The 16,580-nt window shown below is 43.2% G+C and overlaps 1 protein-coding gene across 4 annotated transcripts in view; it reads right to left on the reverse strand.

Annotated features, from left to right (window-relative positions):
• Positions 1-4,060: 4,060 nt before the first annotated feature.
• The window catches only part of CHFR (checkpoint with forkhead and ring finger domains), a 77,073-nt gene continuing 64,553 nt past the window's right edge, over positions 4,061-16,580 (reverse strand). For all 4 annotated transcript variants that reach the window (XM_075832703.1, XM_075832721.1, XM_075832713.1 and 1 more), the window contains exons 15-18: positions 15,264-15,351; positions 9,732-9,839; positions 9,225-9,297; positions 4,061-5,293 (exon numbers count right to left, since the gene is read on the reverse strand). In XM_075832703.1, the coding sequence (XP_075688818.1) occupies positions 5,251-5,293; positions 9,225-9,297; positions 9,732-9,839; positions 15,264-15,351 (312 nt within the window). In that variant the 3' untranslated portion in view covers positions 4,061-5,250. The remainder of the gene's footprint in view (positions 5,294-9,224; positions 9,298-9,731; positions 9,840-15,263; positions 15,352-16,580) is intronic.

Below are 16,580 nucleotides of genomic sequence, written 5' to 3' on the forward strand. Positions count from 1 at the left end.
CGGGTGGACACTTTTGCTAAAACCACTTTTGAAACCTTGGGCTATGCCCTTTGCCCAATTTTTGCATCTGTCTGAGTTAGCAGACCCTTCACTGAATGGGCTCACAAACTCAGTCATGGCTTTTCAGGCCCTCCACAGGAAGAACTGGATGATCGGTCGCACCTTCTCTTCAATGCGTTCAAGTATATCTGTGAAGCTGCCCTTAACTGCTTCCTCTGTCACTATTCCCAGGACCACCTGGCTCAAGGCTTGGTCTGCTGAATCCGCATCCAAGCGCTCCCTGACTACTCTACATTTTTCATGGTCTTGTCTCTTTGGGCCTAGGTTGGACAATATCTCAGAAGCCACGGGCAGGAAAAGCACCCATCTTCCTCAAAATAGACCTAAGCGTGCTACCCCAGCCAAAAAGGCAGGTCTGTGTTTTTGTTCCTCGTGGTTTTTTTTAACACCACTTCCACGAGGCCGCAGACTCACCAGGACCAGAAGGCCAAACCTTACTTCAAGAGCCAGCCCTCCTGGAGTCCCTGACTTCCACCTGCAGAGGTTGGCACCAGCAAGGCCACTTCTGCCTGACTGTGCGCCCCCACTCGACTTGCCTCAGATAAGGGACAGATTTCTGCAGTTCAGCGATGCCTCTCACATTTCGGACGCCTGTATTCAGGAGGTAGTATCTTTAGGGTACAAAAATCGAACTTTGCCAGCCTCCACCCAGAGCGTTTCTTTCAGTCTGCTGTTCCACACTCCCCACCCAGGGCAGCACCCTTTTTTCTGGCAGTCAACTCTCTGCTTCTTCAGGGGCTCATCATTCTAGTGCTCTTGAACCAAAGGTTCCGGGGCTTTTAGTCCAACCTTTGTGGAAAAAGGATGAGTCGACCCATCCCGGATCTCGAGCACCTCAACGTGCATGTTCTAGTCTGTAATTTTTGGATATAATCTTTCCGATCTGTCATCACATCCATTGAGCAGGGGGAGTTTATTTCTTCTGTGGACATCAAGAAGGCATATCTACACATCCCTATCTGTACTACCCACCAGCGCTTCCTGCACTTTGCGGTATGGTCTAGTCATTACCAATTTGTGGTCCTTCCTTTTGGTTTGACAAGAGCCCAGAGTGTTTACAAAGGTTCTCCCTGTCGTGATGGCACACCGTCCCACCAGGGGGTGCCGGTCACCCTGTACTTGGATGACATCCTAATCACATCTCCCTCCAGGGAGGAGGAGATGGTTCTCCAGATAACTCTGGACCCTGAGTCGGTTCGGTCCAAGTCTTGCCTGTCTTCACAGCAGATAGTTGTTTTGTGGGGGTTGCCTTCGATACTCGCTCGCTGAAGGTTTTCCTTCCTCCGGAGCATTTCTCCACTCTTCAGGAAGGGATTCTTTGCCTCTGCATGCTAATCAATTCTCAAGCTTTCCCGGCACCTTTCAAAACCTCATGGCTGTGGTCTCTACAGGAGCCTTCCCATCAATCTTCTGGAATTGAGAGCCATCGTTCTGTGTCTCCTGCACCGGACTCAGTCTCTGTCCGTACACCCAGCGAGGGTACAGACTGACTACCACGAAGGGTCTGTGGAGCCACTGGGCCGTATTGCCTTGGCGGTAAGGCAGCTGGCCAACAGGGAGCAGGTGAGAGACTATAGTTCTATAGGTACCTGTGGCAGCTCAGACAGCAGCAGGACAGGCTCGGCTGGGACTAGGCAGCAGGTAGACGTAAGGAGACGTGAAGCAGGTCAGACGTGGATGCAGCATGGCACGACTTTGGCACAGTTCAGTGCTAGACCGGGAATATATGAAATGCTAGGACCAGGGACTGGAACAAGTAACACACTAGGAGGCCATATCATAGACAAACTAGGGAACACAACAACGCTCAGGCATAGAACTAGGGGGCTGGACCCCTCTTATAGTCCAGGGTACTCACGGGTCAAAGTTCATCAACGAGGTCCGGTGCGCGCGCTGCCCCTTTAAGAGCGGGCACGAGCACCCTACGGGATCCGGCTGAGGTGAGTGGACGTGAGCGCTGGCATCTAATGAGGTGGAGGCTGGTGCCAGCGCTTGCCGACTCGCGTCTGTCAAGGTGAGGTTGGAGCGGACATTATACGGACAATGCCATGGCTTTTCTAAATCACGAAAGTGACACTCGCAGCGTCGCAGTGATGGTCAAGGCTTTCAGGATCCAGGTCTGGGTGGAAGCTCATGTTCTGGCTTTCAGAGCGATTCACATTACTGGGATCGATGATTGGGTCGCAAACTTTCTTAGTCGTGAAACAGTGGATCCCAGGGAATTGTCTATTCATCAAGATGTCTTTTGTCCAAATTTGTCTTATGTGGGGCTGCCCGGACATGGACTTGATGGCCTCCAGTTTCAATCGACAGGTCCCATACTTCATCTTCCAAGCTCAGGATCTAGAGGCCTGCGCCATGGATGCTTTTGTGGCGTCATGGTTGGACTTCAGTCTCCTGTACATCTTCCCTTACCTGCCGCAGCTCCTCTGACAATTCAAGGTGGATGCTATTGCTGATCTAGTGTTCCTGTTAGCTAAAGTCCAGTGGCCCTTACCTCTCTGTTACGACCTTCTCTCTCAGGGACCTCTCTTCCAACAGAATTTAAGGTTGCTACATTTAACGGCTTATCTGTTGAAGCCGCTGTTCTGAGGGCTTGTGGTTTTTTGGCGTTATCCTCAATATTTTCTCTTCAGCCCGCATTTACCATTGTACATGGAAGGCTTACCTTGGTTGGTATGAGGAATACAAGTTCCCCCCCCCCCCCTTGCATTTTTCCTAGTGCAGGATTCTATCCTTTTTACAAAGGGGGTTGGATCACAATTTAACTCTCCATCGTGGTTGGTCACCTATTAGCATCTAAAGTAGACATTAAAACCTTTTTTTTTTTATGCAGGGGGTGGCTCATGTGGTCCTCTCTTATAGTCGGCCGATTCCATCCTGCATCTGAATTTGGTCTTGGATGTCTTACAGTTGACTCCATTAGAGCCCTTGAGGGAAATCATTCTTTGTTTTCTGTCTTGGAAGGTGGTTTTCCAGGTTGCGGTGACCTGCATCTGGAGGGTCTCAGAGTTGGCGGCTCTCGGTCGTTCTAAGTTTTTGACTCTTCACAAAGACAAGGCAGTACTCTGCCCTGTGCCCTCCTTTTTCCTAAAGTGGTTTCGGCCTCCCACAAGAGGAGGACATTTTCTTTCCTTCTCCCAGTCATCCGAGGGAGCAATACCTCTACAACCTGGAAGCTTTACCTTTTTATCACTGCTTCCGGCAGTCAGATTCCCTCTTCGTCCTCACAGAGGTTTTAGCAGCCTCTAAGGCCATCATTGCTCGATGGATTGAAATGATTGCTCATGAGGCTTTTTGCATCTGGGGAAAGACTCCCCTTTTCCGGGTCATGACTTACTCTACCAGAGAGGTTGGGGCTTCCTGGGCTGTGTGCCATCAGGCCTCTGACCTTCAATTGTGCAAGGTGGCCTTGCAGCGTTCTCTGCACACCTTTGTCAAGTTCTACCAGGTGCATACATTTGCTTCTTCAGATGCTTCTCTGGGTCTCAAGGTATTGCAGGCATCTGTGAAACAACTGGCATGTCCTGTGTTCTGTTTTCACCCCTGGGGACTGCTCGAGGAAGTCCAACTTAAAAAAAAAAATCCTGTTTCCTTGTTCGTTGAGTACTCACTGTAGAATCCCTTTCTTGTCCATCTCATTGGGGGACACAGCTCCCAGCCAATAGTTTTAAAGGTGTTTTTTTTTTTTTTTTTTTTTTTTTGCATCTACAACTGTCAGTTTGAAGAATTCCCCTCTCGTGTTTGACATACTTATCTTACCTTGTATCTGCTTCTCCTACTGCTTGCGGACGGACTAAATTGCTCAGTGTCTGTGGGCCGGATATATCCTGTAGGAAGAATCACTTTATTTCATAGTGTCAAGAACATATCCCCTATGGTCTGTATCCCCAATGAACTGGACAACAAAAGGATTTTATGGTGAGTACTCAAAAAAAAATAATCTTGTTTTTATGCATTGTACGGACTACAATAAACATTAATAGACAGAGAATCAGACTTTTGAGGTATAAACATTTACTAGAACGATTGCTTAAATTTCCCTGTACTTTAGTGTATTTTTATTCTTGTGAGGGTGTGTTCACACGCAGTGGTTTCAGACGTAATTTGGGCATTTTACAGCTCGAATTACGCCTGAAAAAACGCCCCTAATACGCCTACAAACATCTGCCCATTGCTTTCAATGGGAATTACAATGTTCTGTTCCCACGAGACTTTATTTTACGCGTCGCTGTCAAAATACGGCACGTAAAATGACAGCTCGTCAAAAGAAGTGCAACACACTTCTTGAGATGTTTTTGGAGGCGTTTTTCATTGACTATTGAAACCAGCTCCAAAAACGGCGCAAAAATCACAAGTTGCTTAAAAAACGGCTGAAAATCAGGAGCTGTTTTCCCTTGAAAACAGCTCCGTATTTTCAGACGTTTTTGGTCACTGCGTAAGAACATACCCTAACATGACAATAGTCCATAAAAAACAAAAATGATGGTATCAAAAGGTGAAAGAAGATACAGGTTATGAAGACATAGCTATTTAAGAAGTGAACAGTCAGTGTTGCAGGCATAGTTCATGAGCAACATATATATTCAGTTATGCAGATCACATACACAGGAACCACAGTGCAGAGCAGTATTTTCCAGGACTCAATTGTCAGAAAAATTATTTGCTTCATTCTAGCCCTTATGCATAAAAGAGAAGCAGACTAGTCATGTGCACAACAAACCAATAGCTGTAAAATAAACCAATTTCCCTGAATGGAAAGAGAACTAGAATAGCGGGTAACCTGCAATATATTCAGTGTGAACCTTTAAATAAGGAATATTAACTGATGATCAACACAGGTAATTTACAATACTATAATGTCCATTGATAACCGCAATACAGTAATGTGCAGCATAAAGCTGTGAAACAATAGTCATTGGGCAGACGTTTCAAATGTTAAACCAGTCAATGCCCTTAACTGGAAGAAAGACATATTGCATTGTATAAAAACAGTTGCCTCGGTACTAAAACTTTAATGGCTCAACATGTTAAAGAAATCGAACAGCAATCTTGTGCCACAAGCATCTGGCAAAGTGGAAGTAGCCTGCCTTCCGAAGCCAGGAACAAGGAGCTCACAGGTATCTTCAAATCCTCCTTAAGCACTCATGCTTCCTCTTATGAGAACTTTACTTCAAGATGGTACCAGACTTAGTTCTTGAAGCGTGTTTGTTCACATATGTGGTTGAATTTCCTGGAAAGGGAAAGATGCAACATTTTAGTTTAGATTTTTCTAGGCACTAGTGGAACCACCATCACTATTGAAGATACATATTTTTAGTAAAGAATTTCTCGCCACCCTCCTATATATTCAATAATTCATTAATAAATCTCTCAGGTAGTTTGCTAGAATGCATCAGTCTGCAGCCCAGGCTGTTTAGTTCACTGCACATTGCCTAGACTGGACACAGCTGTATCCACTTCTTAGGTCAGGCAGAACTGGGTATGTACCAGTTTCCAGCCTCTGAATATAAACAAGAGTCTTTATATTCACTGACAGCAATCAAATATCTTAAAAATGGTCAGAAATTTAAACAAAAGTAGAGGAAGTGTTCTACAATTTTCTAGTTTAAAGGTGGGTTTAGATAAGCAGATTTCTTCCCGTAATTAGCGCCGATCGACGATAGAACAAACCGATCAGCGCTCGTTAACAGTCCCATTTACACTTTACTGTACGGAGACGGATGATCATTAATACGATTGTTGCCGACAATGATCCAAACTGATAGGGACCGAACAAGGATTTTCAGGGCAGGATAAACATTGATCAGCCGATAAAAGAGCGCTTGCTAATTGCTGCCGTTTACACAGGCCAATAATTGTCCGAACTATCGTTCTCAGGGACACTTGTTCCTGATTATTGGCCTGTGTAAATGGGCCTCTAAACAATGATTAACAATTAAAGGGGTCTTTCGGTTTTACACAAGTCACGTTTTTGACCCTGGTGTTAAGTTTCAGTAAATCAATGACATCTCTGGTGTGGGGCACAATAGCAACTATATTTACCAACAAATGGGGAGTCACATATAGGACACACTGCTATATGCTGTGGAGAATAAAAATGTTACTGAATGTGTGTATTGTAATTCACGTGGGTCCCCCAGCGCCAATCGGGATCCTCTGCACAACTTTAGCTTCAGGTTTACCAAATTCCTGGCAATGTACACTACCGTTCAAAAGTTTAGGGTCACTCAGAAATTTCCTTATTTTTGAAAGAAAAGCACAGTTTTTCTCAATGAAGATAACATTAAATTAATCAGAAATACACTCTATACATTGTTAATGTGCTAAATGACTATTCTAGCTGCAAACGTCTGGTTTTGAATGCAATATCTACATAGGTGTATAGAGGCCCATTTCCAGCAACCATCACTCCAGTGTTCTAATAGTACATTGTGTTTGCTAACTGTGTTAGAAGGCTAATGGATGATTAGAAAACACTTGAAAACCCTTGTGCAATTATGTTAGCACCGCTGTAAACAGTTTTGCTGTTTAGAGGAGCTATAAAACTGACCTTCCTTTGAGCTAGTTGAGAATCTGGAGCATTACATTTGTGGGTTCGATTAAACTCTCCAAATGGCTTTCATGTGGAACTCGACAGGCTATTCTTGTTCTTAGAAATGAAGGCTATTCCATGCGAGAAATTGACAAGAAACTGAAGATTTCCTACAACGGTGTGTACTACTCCCTTCAGGGGACAGCACAAACAGGCTCTAACCAGAGTAGAAAGAGAAGTGGGAGGCCCCGCTGCACAACTGAGCAACAAGACAAGTACATTAGAGTCTCTAGTTTGAGAAATAGACGCCTCACAGGTCCTCAACTGGCAGCTTCATTAAATGGTACCCGCAAAACGCCAGTGTCAACGTCTACAGTGAAGAGGCGACTCCGGGATGCTGGCCTTCAGGGCAGAGTGGCAAAGAAAAAGCCATATCTGAGACTGGCTAATAAAAGGAAAATATTAATATGGGCAAAAGCACACAGACATTGGACAGAGAAGATTGGAAAAAAGTGTTATGGACAGACGAATCGAAGTTTGAGGTGTTTGGATCACACAGAAGAACATTTGTGAGATGCAGAACAACTGAAAAGATGCTGGAAGAGTGCCCGACGCCATCTGTCAAGCATGGTGGAGGTAATGTGATGGTCTGGGGTTGCTTTGATGCTGGTAAAGTGGGAGATTTGTACAAGGTAAAAGGGATTTTGAATAAGGAAGGCTATCACTCCATTTTGCAACGCCATGCCATACCCTGTGGACAGCGCTTGATTGGAGCCAATTTTATCCTACAACAGGACAATGACCCAAAGCACACCTCCAAATTATGAAGAACTATTTAGGGAAGAAGCAGGCAGCTGGTATTCTATCTGTAATGGAGTGGCCAGCGCAGTCACCAGATCTCAACCCCATAGAGCTGTTGTGGGAGCTTGACCGTATGGTACGCAAGAAGTGCCCATCAAGCCAATCCAACTTGTGGGAGGGCCTTCTGGAAGCATGGGGTGAAATTTCTCCCGATTACCTCAGCAAATTAACAGCTAAATGCCAAAGGTCTGCAATGCTGTAATTGCTGCAAATGGAGCATTCTTTGACGAAAGCAAAGTTTGAAGGAGAAAATTATTATTTCAAATAAAAATCATTATTTCTAACCTTGTCAATGTCTTGACTATATTTTCTAGTCATTTTGCAACTCATTTGATAAATATAAGTGTGAGTTTTCATGGAAAACACAAAATTGTCTGGGTGACCCCAAACTTTTGAACGGTAGTGTATGTAATTCAATAGAGAACGCCAAGACACCAAGCTCAGATTGTAGATGCAAATAAACGCTAAGGGGGAGTTCACACAGAGTTGTTTGACAAGTTTTTTGACTCTCAAAACAATGGCCGAAAATGGGGGGGGGGGGGGGGGGGGGGGGGAGTTTTTTTCCCGCGAGTGGAAGAACCGGCTCGTGGGAAAAAGAAGGGACATGCCCTATCTTCAGGCGTTTACGCCTCTGACTTCCCATTTACATCAATGGGAGGCAGAGAAAGCGTTTTATGCCCGCGGCGCTCAATGGCCGCGGGCGAAAAGCGCCGCTAAAATCGGCTTGCAGGCAGAGGAAAATCCTCTGCAAAAAAAACTCGGTGAGAACCCAGCCTTAGGCTCCATGCACACCACCGTAAAAAAAACCTCAGTTTTTACGGACCGCAATTGCAGTCCGCAAAAACGGACCCATTCACTTTCATTGAACGGACACCTTTCCGTAGCACTACGGAAGGGTGTCCGTGCCGTGGAAATGTTCCGGGAATTATGGAACATGTCCGTTATTTTGCATGCCGTGCTCCCATACTTTGTATGTGAGCATGGCCCGAAAATGCGGCTGTCAGTCGGCGGCCGGCCGTGCCCGCAACCACGGGCCGTGATTGCGGGCACGGTCGTGTGCATGGGGCCTTAGACTTTATTGCATGACACAAAAGCCATACAGGACAGGCAACGTTTTGGCCAACAAGTGGCCTTACTCAAGCCTTGTGTACCTTGATTAATAAAGAGAGAACTTGTATAACAACACTTTGCACCCTTAATTCAAGGGTGCTTTTATTTGAAAGCACCTTACATTGCCATGTACATAGCCCCTTTACAGTGGAACACATGAGTACCTAAGGGTCAGTATTATGGACTCTGTGTGCCACTAAATGATACCTCTGTGAGGTACTGTATTTCTCCCTAGAAGCCGTGTTTCAAGGTGGTGGGGTTCCTCCAAACAATGAAAACATGAAATCTTCTAGAACTAGATCTTTAAACACCTGAACATTTCCATATCAAATTCAATAAAAATTTAGACCTAAGGCTTCATTTTTCTTAATGGGGTAAGGTTTTTATTCCTATAGGTTTTTGTAAAAACAATGGAACAAAATGACGTACACTACCCTATTGAGGTCAATGGAATTGTTGCCATCACTTTACTTCTGTTTATTCAGGAAACTTTTTATAGGCGGGCAGGCAAAAACCCTGAAGTTCTGTTAAAACCAGAAACATGACGCCAGTGTGTACAGCGTTTGACAGTCTTGTTGTGCCTTCATATGACAGATATACAATTGTGACATGAGTATCCTGGAGTCATGCGACTTTTTCTAGGACTGGAAGTACTTACATGGCGTGGTGTGCTTTAACCTGAGTTCTGCAGTTTCTTCCCCAGTAACAATTTGGTCTTGATGTCACTGCCACTGAAAATAACGCAGAAGCTCATTCTCAAATATTTTACCAGATGTCGTAACAACTAACAAGACAAAACAGTTAAAGCTGGGGAATTCCACTGAAATGTCTTGAAACAAATGTAGCAGCTCAAAGCATGTGCTCTTTTATAGAGCAGTTAGTGCGAGACTGCCGAGTGGCTTCCGCATAAATTAGACATCAATAGAGACCACTCAACGATCCCGCACTGACGGCTTGATACAAGAGTAATAAGTACAGAGCAAGAAGCTAAAATTGTAGTGGAATTTAAAACATTAAGTCCATCAGATGGATGCAGCAATTCCAGGTCATGCAGGATGTAATCACTGTATGTCAAGAATATTGATATTCTGTGTTTAGCCCAAGCGTGTAAAACCAACTAAAATTAGTAATATAATATAGAGGCCAAAAAAAAAAAAAAAAGTACCTGGTAACTCGGAAGGTGGTATGTTTTGTCTGTATTGATAGGCAAGATCTCTGAAGTTGCGTAGGCCACAGAAGTAGCAAAGCACAGTATTACCATTAATCCTGTAGTCTGAGCAAAATATAAAAAACAAAAACGGTAACCGGGGAAAGAACTAACACATTGCCAAATCACATTTTTTCAATTTGATATTCAGAAAGATAAAGGGAACACGCACGCGCGCACTTTCGATGCAGTTTTTGGCTCCATTTTTTAAAGGGGTTTCCCCACAAGGGACATTTATGACATATCCACAGGATATGTCATAAATGTCAGATAGCTGCGGGTCCCACATTTGGGACCCGCACCTATCTCTAGAACGGGGCACCTAAACTCAGTTTTACCTCTGTGTGTGTTGGCTGATTTCAGACCATGAAGGTGAAAATGGCGCAGCTCGCTGAGCTACGCTGTTTTTGTAAGCCCCATAGAACTGAAGGGTACTTACGGAAACAGCGTAGCTTGCATGCTACGCTGCTTCCGTAACTGCTATTCACTACTATGGGAGTAACGGAAACAGCATAGCTCAGCGAGCTACGCTGTTTTCGTAACTCTTGACCATAAAGTCAGGAAGTGGCCGGGAGTCAGCGATAGCAGACAAAGCTAGAATGGGGTTTAGGGGGCCCCGTTCTAGAGATAGGTGCGGGTCCCACATCGATCTGACATTTAGGACGTATCCTGTGGATAGGTCATAAACGTCCCTCGTAGAAAAACCCCTTTAAGCCAAACACAGAAGTGGACACAAATTAAATGAGATTCATCAGTCTTTCCTTCCTTCCTTTTGGATCCACTTCTGGCTATGGCTCAAAAAATGGAGCCAAAAACTGCAGCAAAACAGTGTGTGGTCCTGGCCAAAGACAGCACTAAGTATTAAATATATATCAATTAAAACTTATGCTGAAATGATGTCTGTAATTAATTTAGTAATGCATGATACAAAAGGCTAAGTACACATCTGTGACTGGATTCAGTTTTAAACAGATCCTTATTTTATTTGACGGATAATAAATAAGAATAGACAGAAATAGAGAGCTACGGTAACAAAAGTTTTTTTATGGATTTGATTGACTGAACCGTCAAAATAACTGAAAATGTTAGAAATGATCGTTATTAGCTGGATCCTGCGTGTTAGAGACCCGAAGGACCAGCTTTCAGCCGAGCGGTCAGTTCAGCTGACCCGACAGAATCAGCTTTGTCGGCAAGATACAGCTTCTATGAATACAGGATACGTAGAAGCTGTATATCTAAAAGTAAAACAGTTTTTAAATTAAAAAAAAAAAATGTAAATTAAAATCTGCTTAAAATCACCTTAAACATTGTTTTTATTAAACAAAATTAGTTGGAAAGGTGTGCATAGCCTTTAACTCCTTAACGCCGAAGGACGGATATATCCATCCTCAGCAGCTGCTAGTTCGCGCAGGAGGACGGATATATCCGTCCTGTGATCGCGCGGGTACTGTCACTGTACCCACACGATCAGCGGCAGGAGCACGGCTGTTATACACAGCCTGGCTCCTGCTGCAACTGCCGGAATCGAAGCGCGCTCCGATTCCGGCAGTTTAACCCATTAAATGCCGCTGTCAATAGTGACAGCGGCATTTAATGTGTTTGACAGAGGGTGGGAGCGCCCTCTGTCACCCGATCGGCGCCCCCGCAAACAAATCGCGGGTCGCCGTCGGGTTTCCATGACAGCCGGGGTCTAACAAAGACCCCCAGGTCTGTCTTCAGCATCTGCCTGTTAGGCGATGCCAGAGGCATGACCTAACAGGTTGCCTGTCAGTTTTACACTGACAGGCAATAATGCTTCGGTATACTAAGTATACCAAAGCATTATATATGCGATCAACAGATCGCATAGTGAAGTGTCCTGATGGGACTTAAAAAAAAAATGTCAAATCAGTTAAATAAAGTTTGTGGAAAAAAATAAAAATAAATTACAGTCAAAAGTCAAATAAAACGTGGTTTTATTTAGTAAAACTGTCAAAACAAATCACACATACACATATATGGTATCCCCGCGATCGTAAGATCTTGACCAATAAAATGAACACATTAAACCGCCGGATGAACGGCGTCCAAAGAAAACGCAAAAAACAACGGCAAAATTCTCCCTTTTCTCCCATTCCCCCCATAAAAAATAAAATAAAAGTTAATCTATAAGTCCTATGTACCCCAAAATAGTACTAATGAAAACGACACATTGTCCCGCAAAAATCATGCCCACATACGCACACATCGACGGAAAAATAAAAACGTTACGGCTGTTGGAATTCGGCGATGCAAAAACAAGTAATTTTTTTCTAAAAGGGTTTTTATTGTACAAACGTAGAAAAAACATATAAAATTTATACATATTTGGTATCCCCGTAATCGTGCCGACCCATAGAATAAGTTAACATGTTATTTACGCTGCATAGTAAACGGCGTAAATTTATAACGTGAAAATTAATGCTGGAATAGCTGCTTATTTTCAATTCTCTCCTAAAATAAAGTTAATAAAAGTTAATCAATATGTTATAAGCATCTAAAAATGGTACAATTACAAAATACAACTCGTCCCGCAAAAAACAAGCCCTTATACGGCTATGTCGACGGAATAAAAAAAAAAAGTTACGACTCTTGGAATGCGACCGTGAAAAAACAAAAAATAATCCTTGGTCATTAACGTGCAAAATGGCCCGGTCATTAAGGGGTTAAGGTCAATTTATTACGTCTGGCGCTGTCATGCAATGGATCCGCTTCCGGTATTTTCGTTCAGCTCCTATGATGGAGCAGAGCTACGCAAACACTGAATGCAGATGTGAACGAAGCCTTACATATGCAGAAACATTTACCTGTCCAAATAACAAATTCTCATTATCAACATTAATCTCTACCCAGTTGTTACTTTTCAGACAATAATTAATTTAGCCAGATTAGGACATTTGCATCTCTCGCCAAGCAATTCTGACCATTTTGAAGATTGTGTAAATGTGGGTAGAACATTCCAAAAGTTACAGCTGACTGCTTTTACTTCTTTTAATTTTTTCACACCATTTCTATTCTAATAATTATTGGAATTCACATTATACACACTAAACATACGAAATAATAAAAATAAATACCCTTAATCTACTGCTCTTCTTTGATCCTATTTTTTCTCATAATGCAACAAATACTCAGAAATACTGTGAAGGATATAAGTATTTGATCCCTTGCTGATTTTGTAAGTTTGCCCACTGTCAAAGACATGAACAGTCTAGAATTTTTAGGCTAGGTTAATTTTACCAGTGAGAAAGAGATTATATATATATTTTAAAAAAAAAGAAAAGAAAATCACACTGTAAAAATTATATATATTTATCTGCATTGTGCACAGAGAAATAAGTATTTGATCCCTTTGGCAAACAAGACTTAATACTTGGTGGCAAAACCCTTGTTGGCAAGCACAGCAGTCAGACGTTTTTTGTAGTTGATGATGAGGTTTGCACACATGTTAGATGGAATTTTGGCCCACTCCTCTTTGCAGATCATCTGTAAATCATTACGATTTCGAGGCTGTCGCTTGGCAACTCGGATCTTCGATGGGATTAAGGTCTGGAGACTGGCTAGGCCACTCCATGACCTTAATGTGCTTCTTTTTGAGCCACTCCTTTGTTGCCTTGGCTGTATGTTTCGGGTCATTGTCGTGCTGGAAGACCCGGCCACGAGCCGTTTTTAATGTCCTGGTGGAGGGAAGGACGTTGTCACTCAGGATTTGACGGTACATGGCTCCATCCATTCTCCCATTGATGCTGTGAAGTAGTCCTTAGCAGAGAAACACCCCCAAAACATAATGTTTCCACCTGCATGCTTTACAGTGGGGACGGTGTTCTTTGGGTCATAGGCAGCATTTCTCTTCCTCCAAACACGGCGAGTTGAGTTAATGCCAAAGAGGTCAATTTTAGTCTCATCTGACCACAGCACCTTCTCCCAATCATTCTCAGAATCATCCAGATGTTCATTTGCAAACTTCAGACGGGCCTGTACATGTGCCTTCTTGAGCAGGGGGACCTTGCGGGCACTGCAGGATTTTAATCCATTACGGCGTGATGTGTTACCAATGGTTTTCTTGGTGACTGTGGTCCCAGATGCCTTGAGATCATTAACAAGTTCCCCCTGTGTAGTTTTCAGCTGAGCTCTCACCTTCCTCAGGATCAAGGATACCCCACAAGGTGAGATTTTGCATGGAGCCCCAGATCGATGTCGATTGACAGTCATTTTGTATGTCTTCCATTTTCTTACTATTGCACCAACAGTTGTCTCCTCCTCACCCAGCGTCTTACTTATGGTTTTGTAGCCCATTCCAGCCTTGTGCAGGTCTATGATCTTGTCCCTGACATCCTTAGAAAGCTCTTTGGTCTTGCCCATGTTGTAGAGGTTAGAGTCAGACTGATTAATTGAGTCTGTGGACAGGAGTCTTTTATACAGGTGACCATGTAAGACAGCTGTCTTTAATGCAGGCACCAAGTTGATTTGGAGCGTGTAACTGGTCTGGAGGAGGCTGAACTCTTAATGGTTGGTAGGGGATCAAATACTTATTTCTCTGTGCACAATGCAAATAAATATATATAATTTTGACAATGTGATTTTCTTTTTTTTTTTTTTTATATATATATATAATCTATCTCACTGGTAAAATTAACCTAGCCTAAAAATTCTAGACTGTTCATGTCGTTGACAGTGGGCAAACTTACAAAATCAGCAAGGGATCAAATACTTATTTCCTTCACTGTATATGAAGAAATCTTCTGTATGTGTCCCAGAAGAACAGCCGTCTCTCCCGTCTCCTCCTCACAATTCTATGCCTGGCTGTAAGACAACTGGCTGCAGCAGAATCCTACCCCCTCTACCCTGCCTATAGTAGGAGACACAGACTTTGCTTAAGCAATGCCCCTTAATGAGTACTGAGCAATCACTACTGCATATACAGAGAGAACGCCTATCCTATCATCATAGTTATTGCTTTGTAGAGTCATCATATTAAGGCTGAAATGATAATTTACTAGGAAAAGCATTTTTCATAAAAAGTTGTACACTATAAATAAAACTATAGCATAATAAAAAAGAAGCTAATGCTGAGGTGGGCTGGTCTGGGACTCCTGCTTTCAAGTATCATGCACCAATGACCTAATTTTCAGAGGTTTAGAAAGCTTTCCTGAATTCTTAGGCAAATATTGTATTCTGTCTACTTGTTGGTTTTGTCTTATTTGATTTTCCAACCAATGCGGCACACACGCACACACGCACACACACACACACACACACACACACACACACACACACACACACACACACACACACACTTTGGGCTTTATTAGCCCATGTGCAACATTTCAGTCCTTGTGTCCAGAACCTTTCTCAAAGCTTGCATGCTACAAGTCGCGGGCTCTGCACCCACCATTGACTATTAATATTTGGTACTGCTCAGATAGATAGATATCTAACACACACATAATTTAGAATCGGTTGTCTACTTACCAGGAAGCCTAAAAACACCTCGCTGAACGGCTACAAGACTTTCATGCAATAAGTCTTTCCATGTTAAACCCCTGGATGCCAGGTAATTCTGAGAAGATAAATCACATTGAAATGCGTTAACAATACAAAAACACTATTGTAAGAGGGGAAATGACAAGTCATTCCAGCAGAGATTCTCTATGCATAGAAGTTCGGGTGCTGGGTCAGAAGTGAGGAATTACATGAACATCATAGGTTTGCCATTTTCTTTAATCCTCTGAAACTAGTATCAGAGATTTCACTCAGCAGGAAATAATATTTTCCTGACCCAAATAGAGAGAGATTTAACAGATTTCCATCTCCTGCAGAACAGATCCAGGCACAGTTTTTCCACTCATTGCTTCTTTAACCCCTTAACGACCGCCCACCGTCTTTTGACGTCAGGCGGTGCAGGTACTCAGTCTACAGCAACGACTTTTGGCGTCGCTGTAGTAGGGGGGGTTTAGCGGCACCCTGATTAAGTCTGCACTAAAAACTGTCTAAGTATCAGATCCGGTTCTTAGTGCAGCCATCAGGACCGTCCGATTTCTTCGTATCATGTGACCGCTGTGACAGCCAATCACAGCGGTCACATGCTGTTACTGTGTACAGAGCCGGCGGGGAGTGTCTAAATGACAGCTCCTGCTCTAAGAACGAGCTGTTGCTACGAGCGCTGTTCTTAGAGCAGTGATCAGGAGCCAATAGTATTGGTTCCTGATCTTTTGTGTTCACCATGAGATCCAATCATAGTGATCACTACAGTAAAATAAAAGTAAAATCATGTATCTGTTTGGCTGGGTTCACACGACCTATTTTCAGACGTAATGGAGGCGTTTTACGCCTCGAATTAAGTCTGAAAAAACGGCTCCAATGTGTCGGCAAACAACTGCCCATTACTTTCAATGGGCTTTACGATGTACTGTGCCGACGACCTGTCATTTTATGCGTCGCTGTCAAAAGACGGCGCGTAAAATTACAGCCTTGTCAAAAGAAGTGCAGGACACTTCTTGGGACGTAATTAGAGCAGTTTTTCATTGACTCCAATGAAGAACAGCTCCAAATTACGTCCGTAATGGACGCCCCACAAAACGCGAGTACATGCAATTACGTCTGAAAATCAGGAGTAGTTTTCTCCTGAAAACAGCTCCTGAATTTCAGACGTAACTGCAGTTATCGTGTGCACATACCCTTTCTCCTCACTCTGTTCTAGCTGTGGAGAGAAACCGATATAAGTGTGTCAGTGTCCCCTCACAAAATCACTTGTTCCTCACCCACAGTTTAAAAAATAAAAATGTTTCA

Source organism: Rhinoderma darwinii, chromosome 1, assembly GCF_050947455.1.
Source record: "Rhinoderma darwinii isolate aRhiDar2 chromosome 1, aRhiDar2.hap1, whole genome shotgun sequence".
NCBI classification, from domain to species: domain Eukaryota; kingdom Metazoa; phylum Chordata; class Amphibia; order Anura; family Rhinodermatidae; genus Rhinoderma; species Rhinoderma darwinii.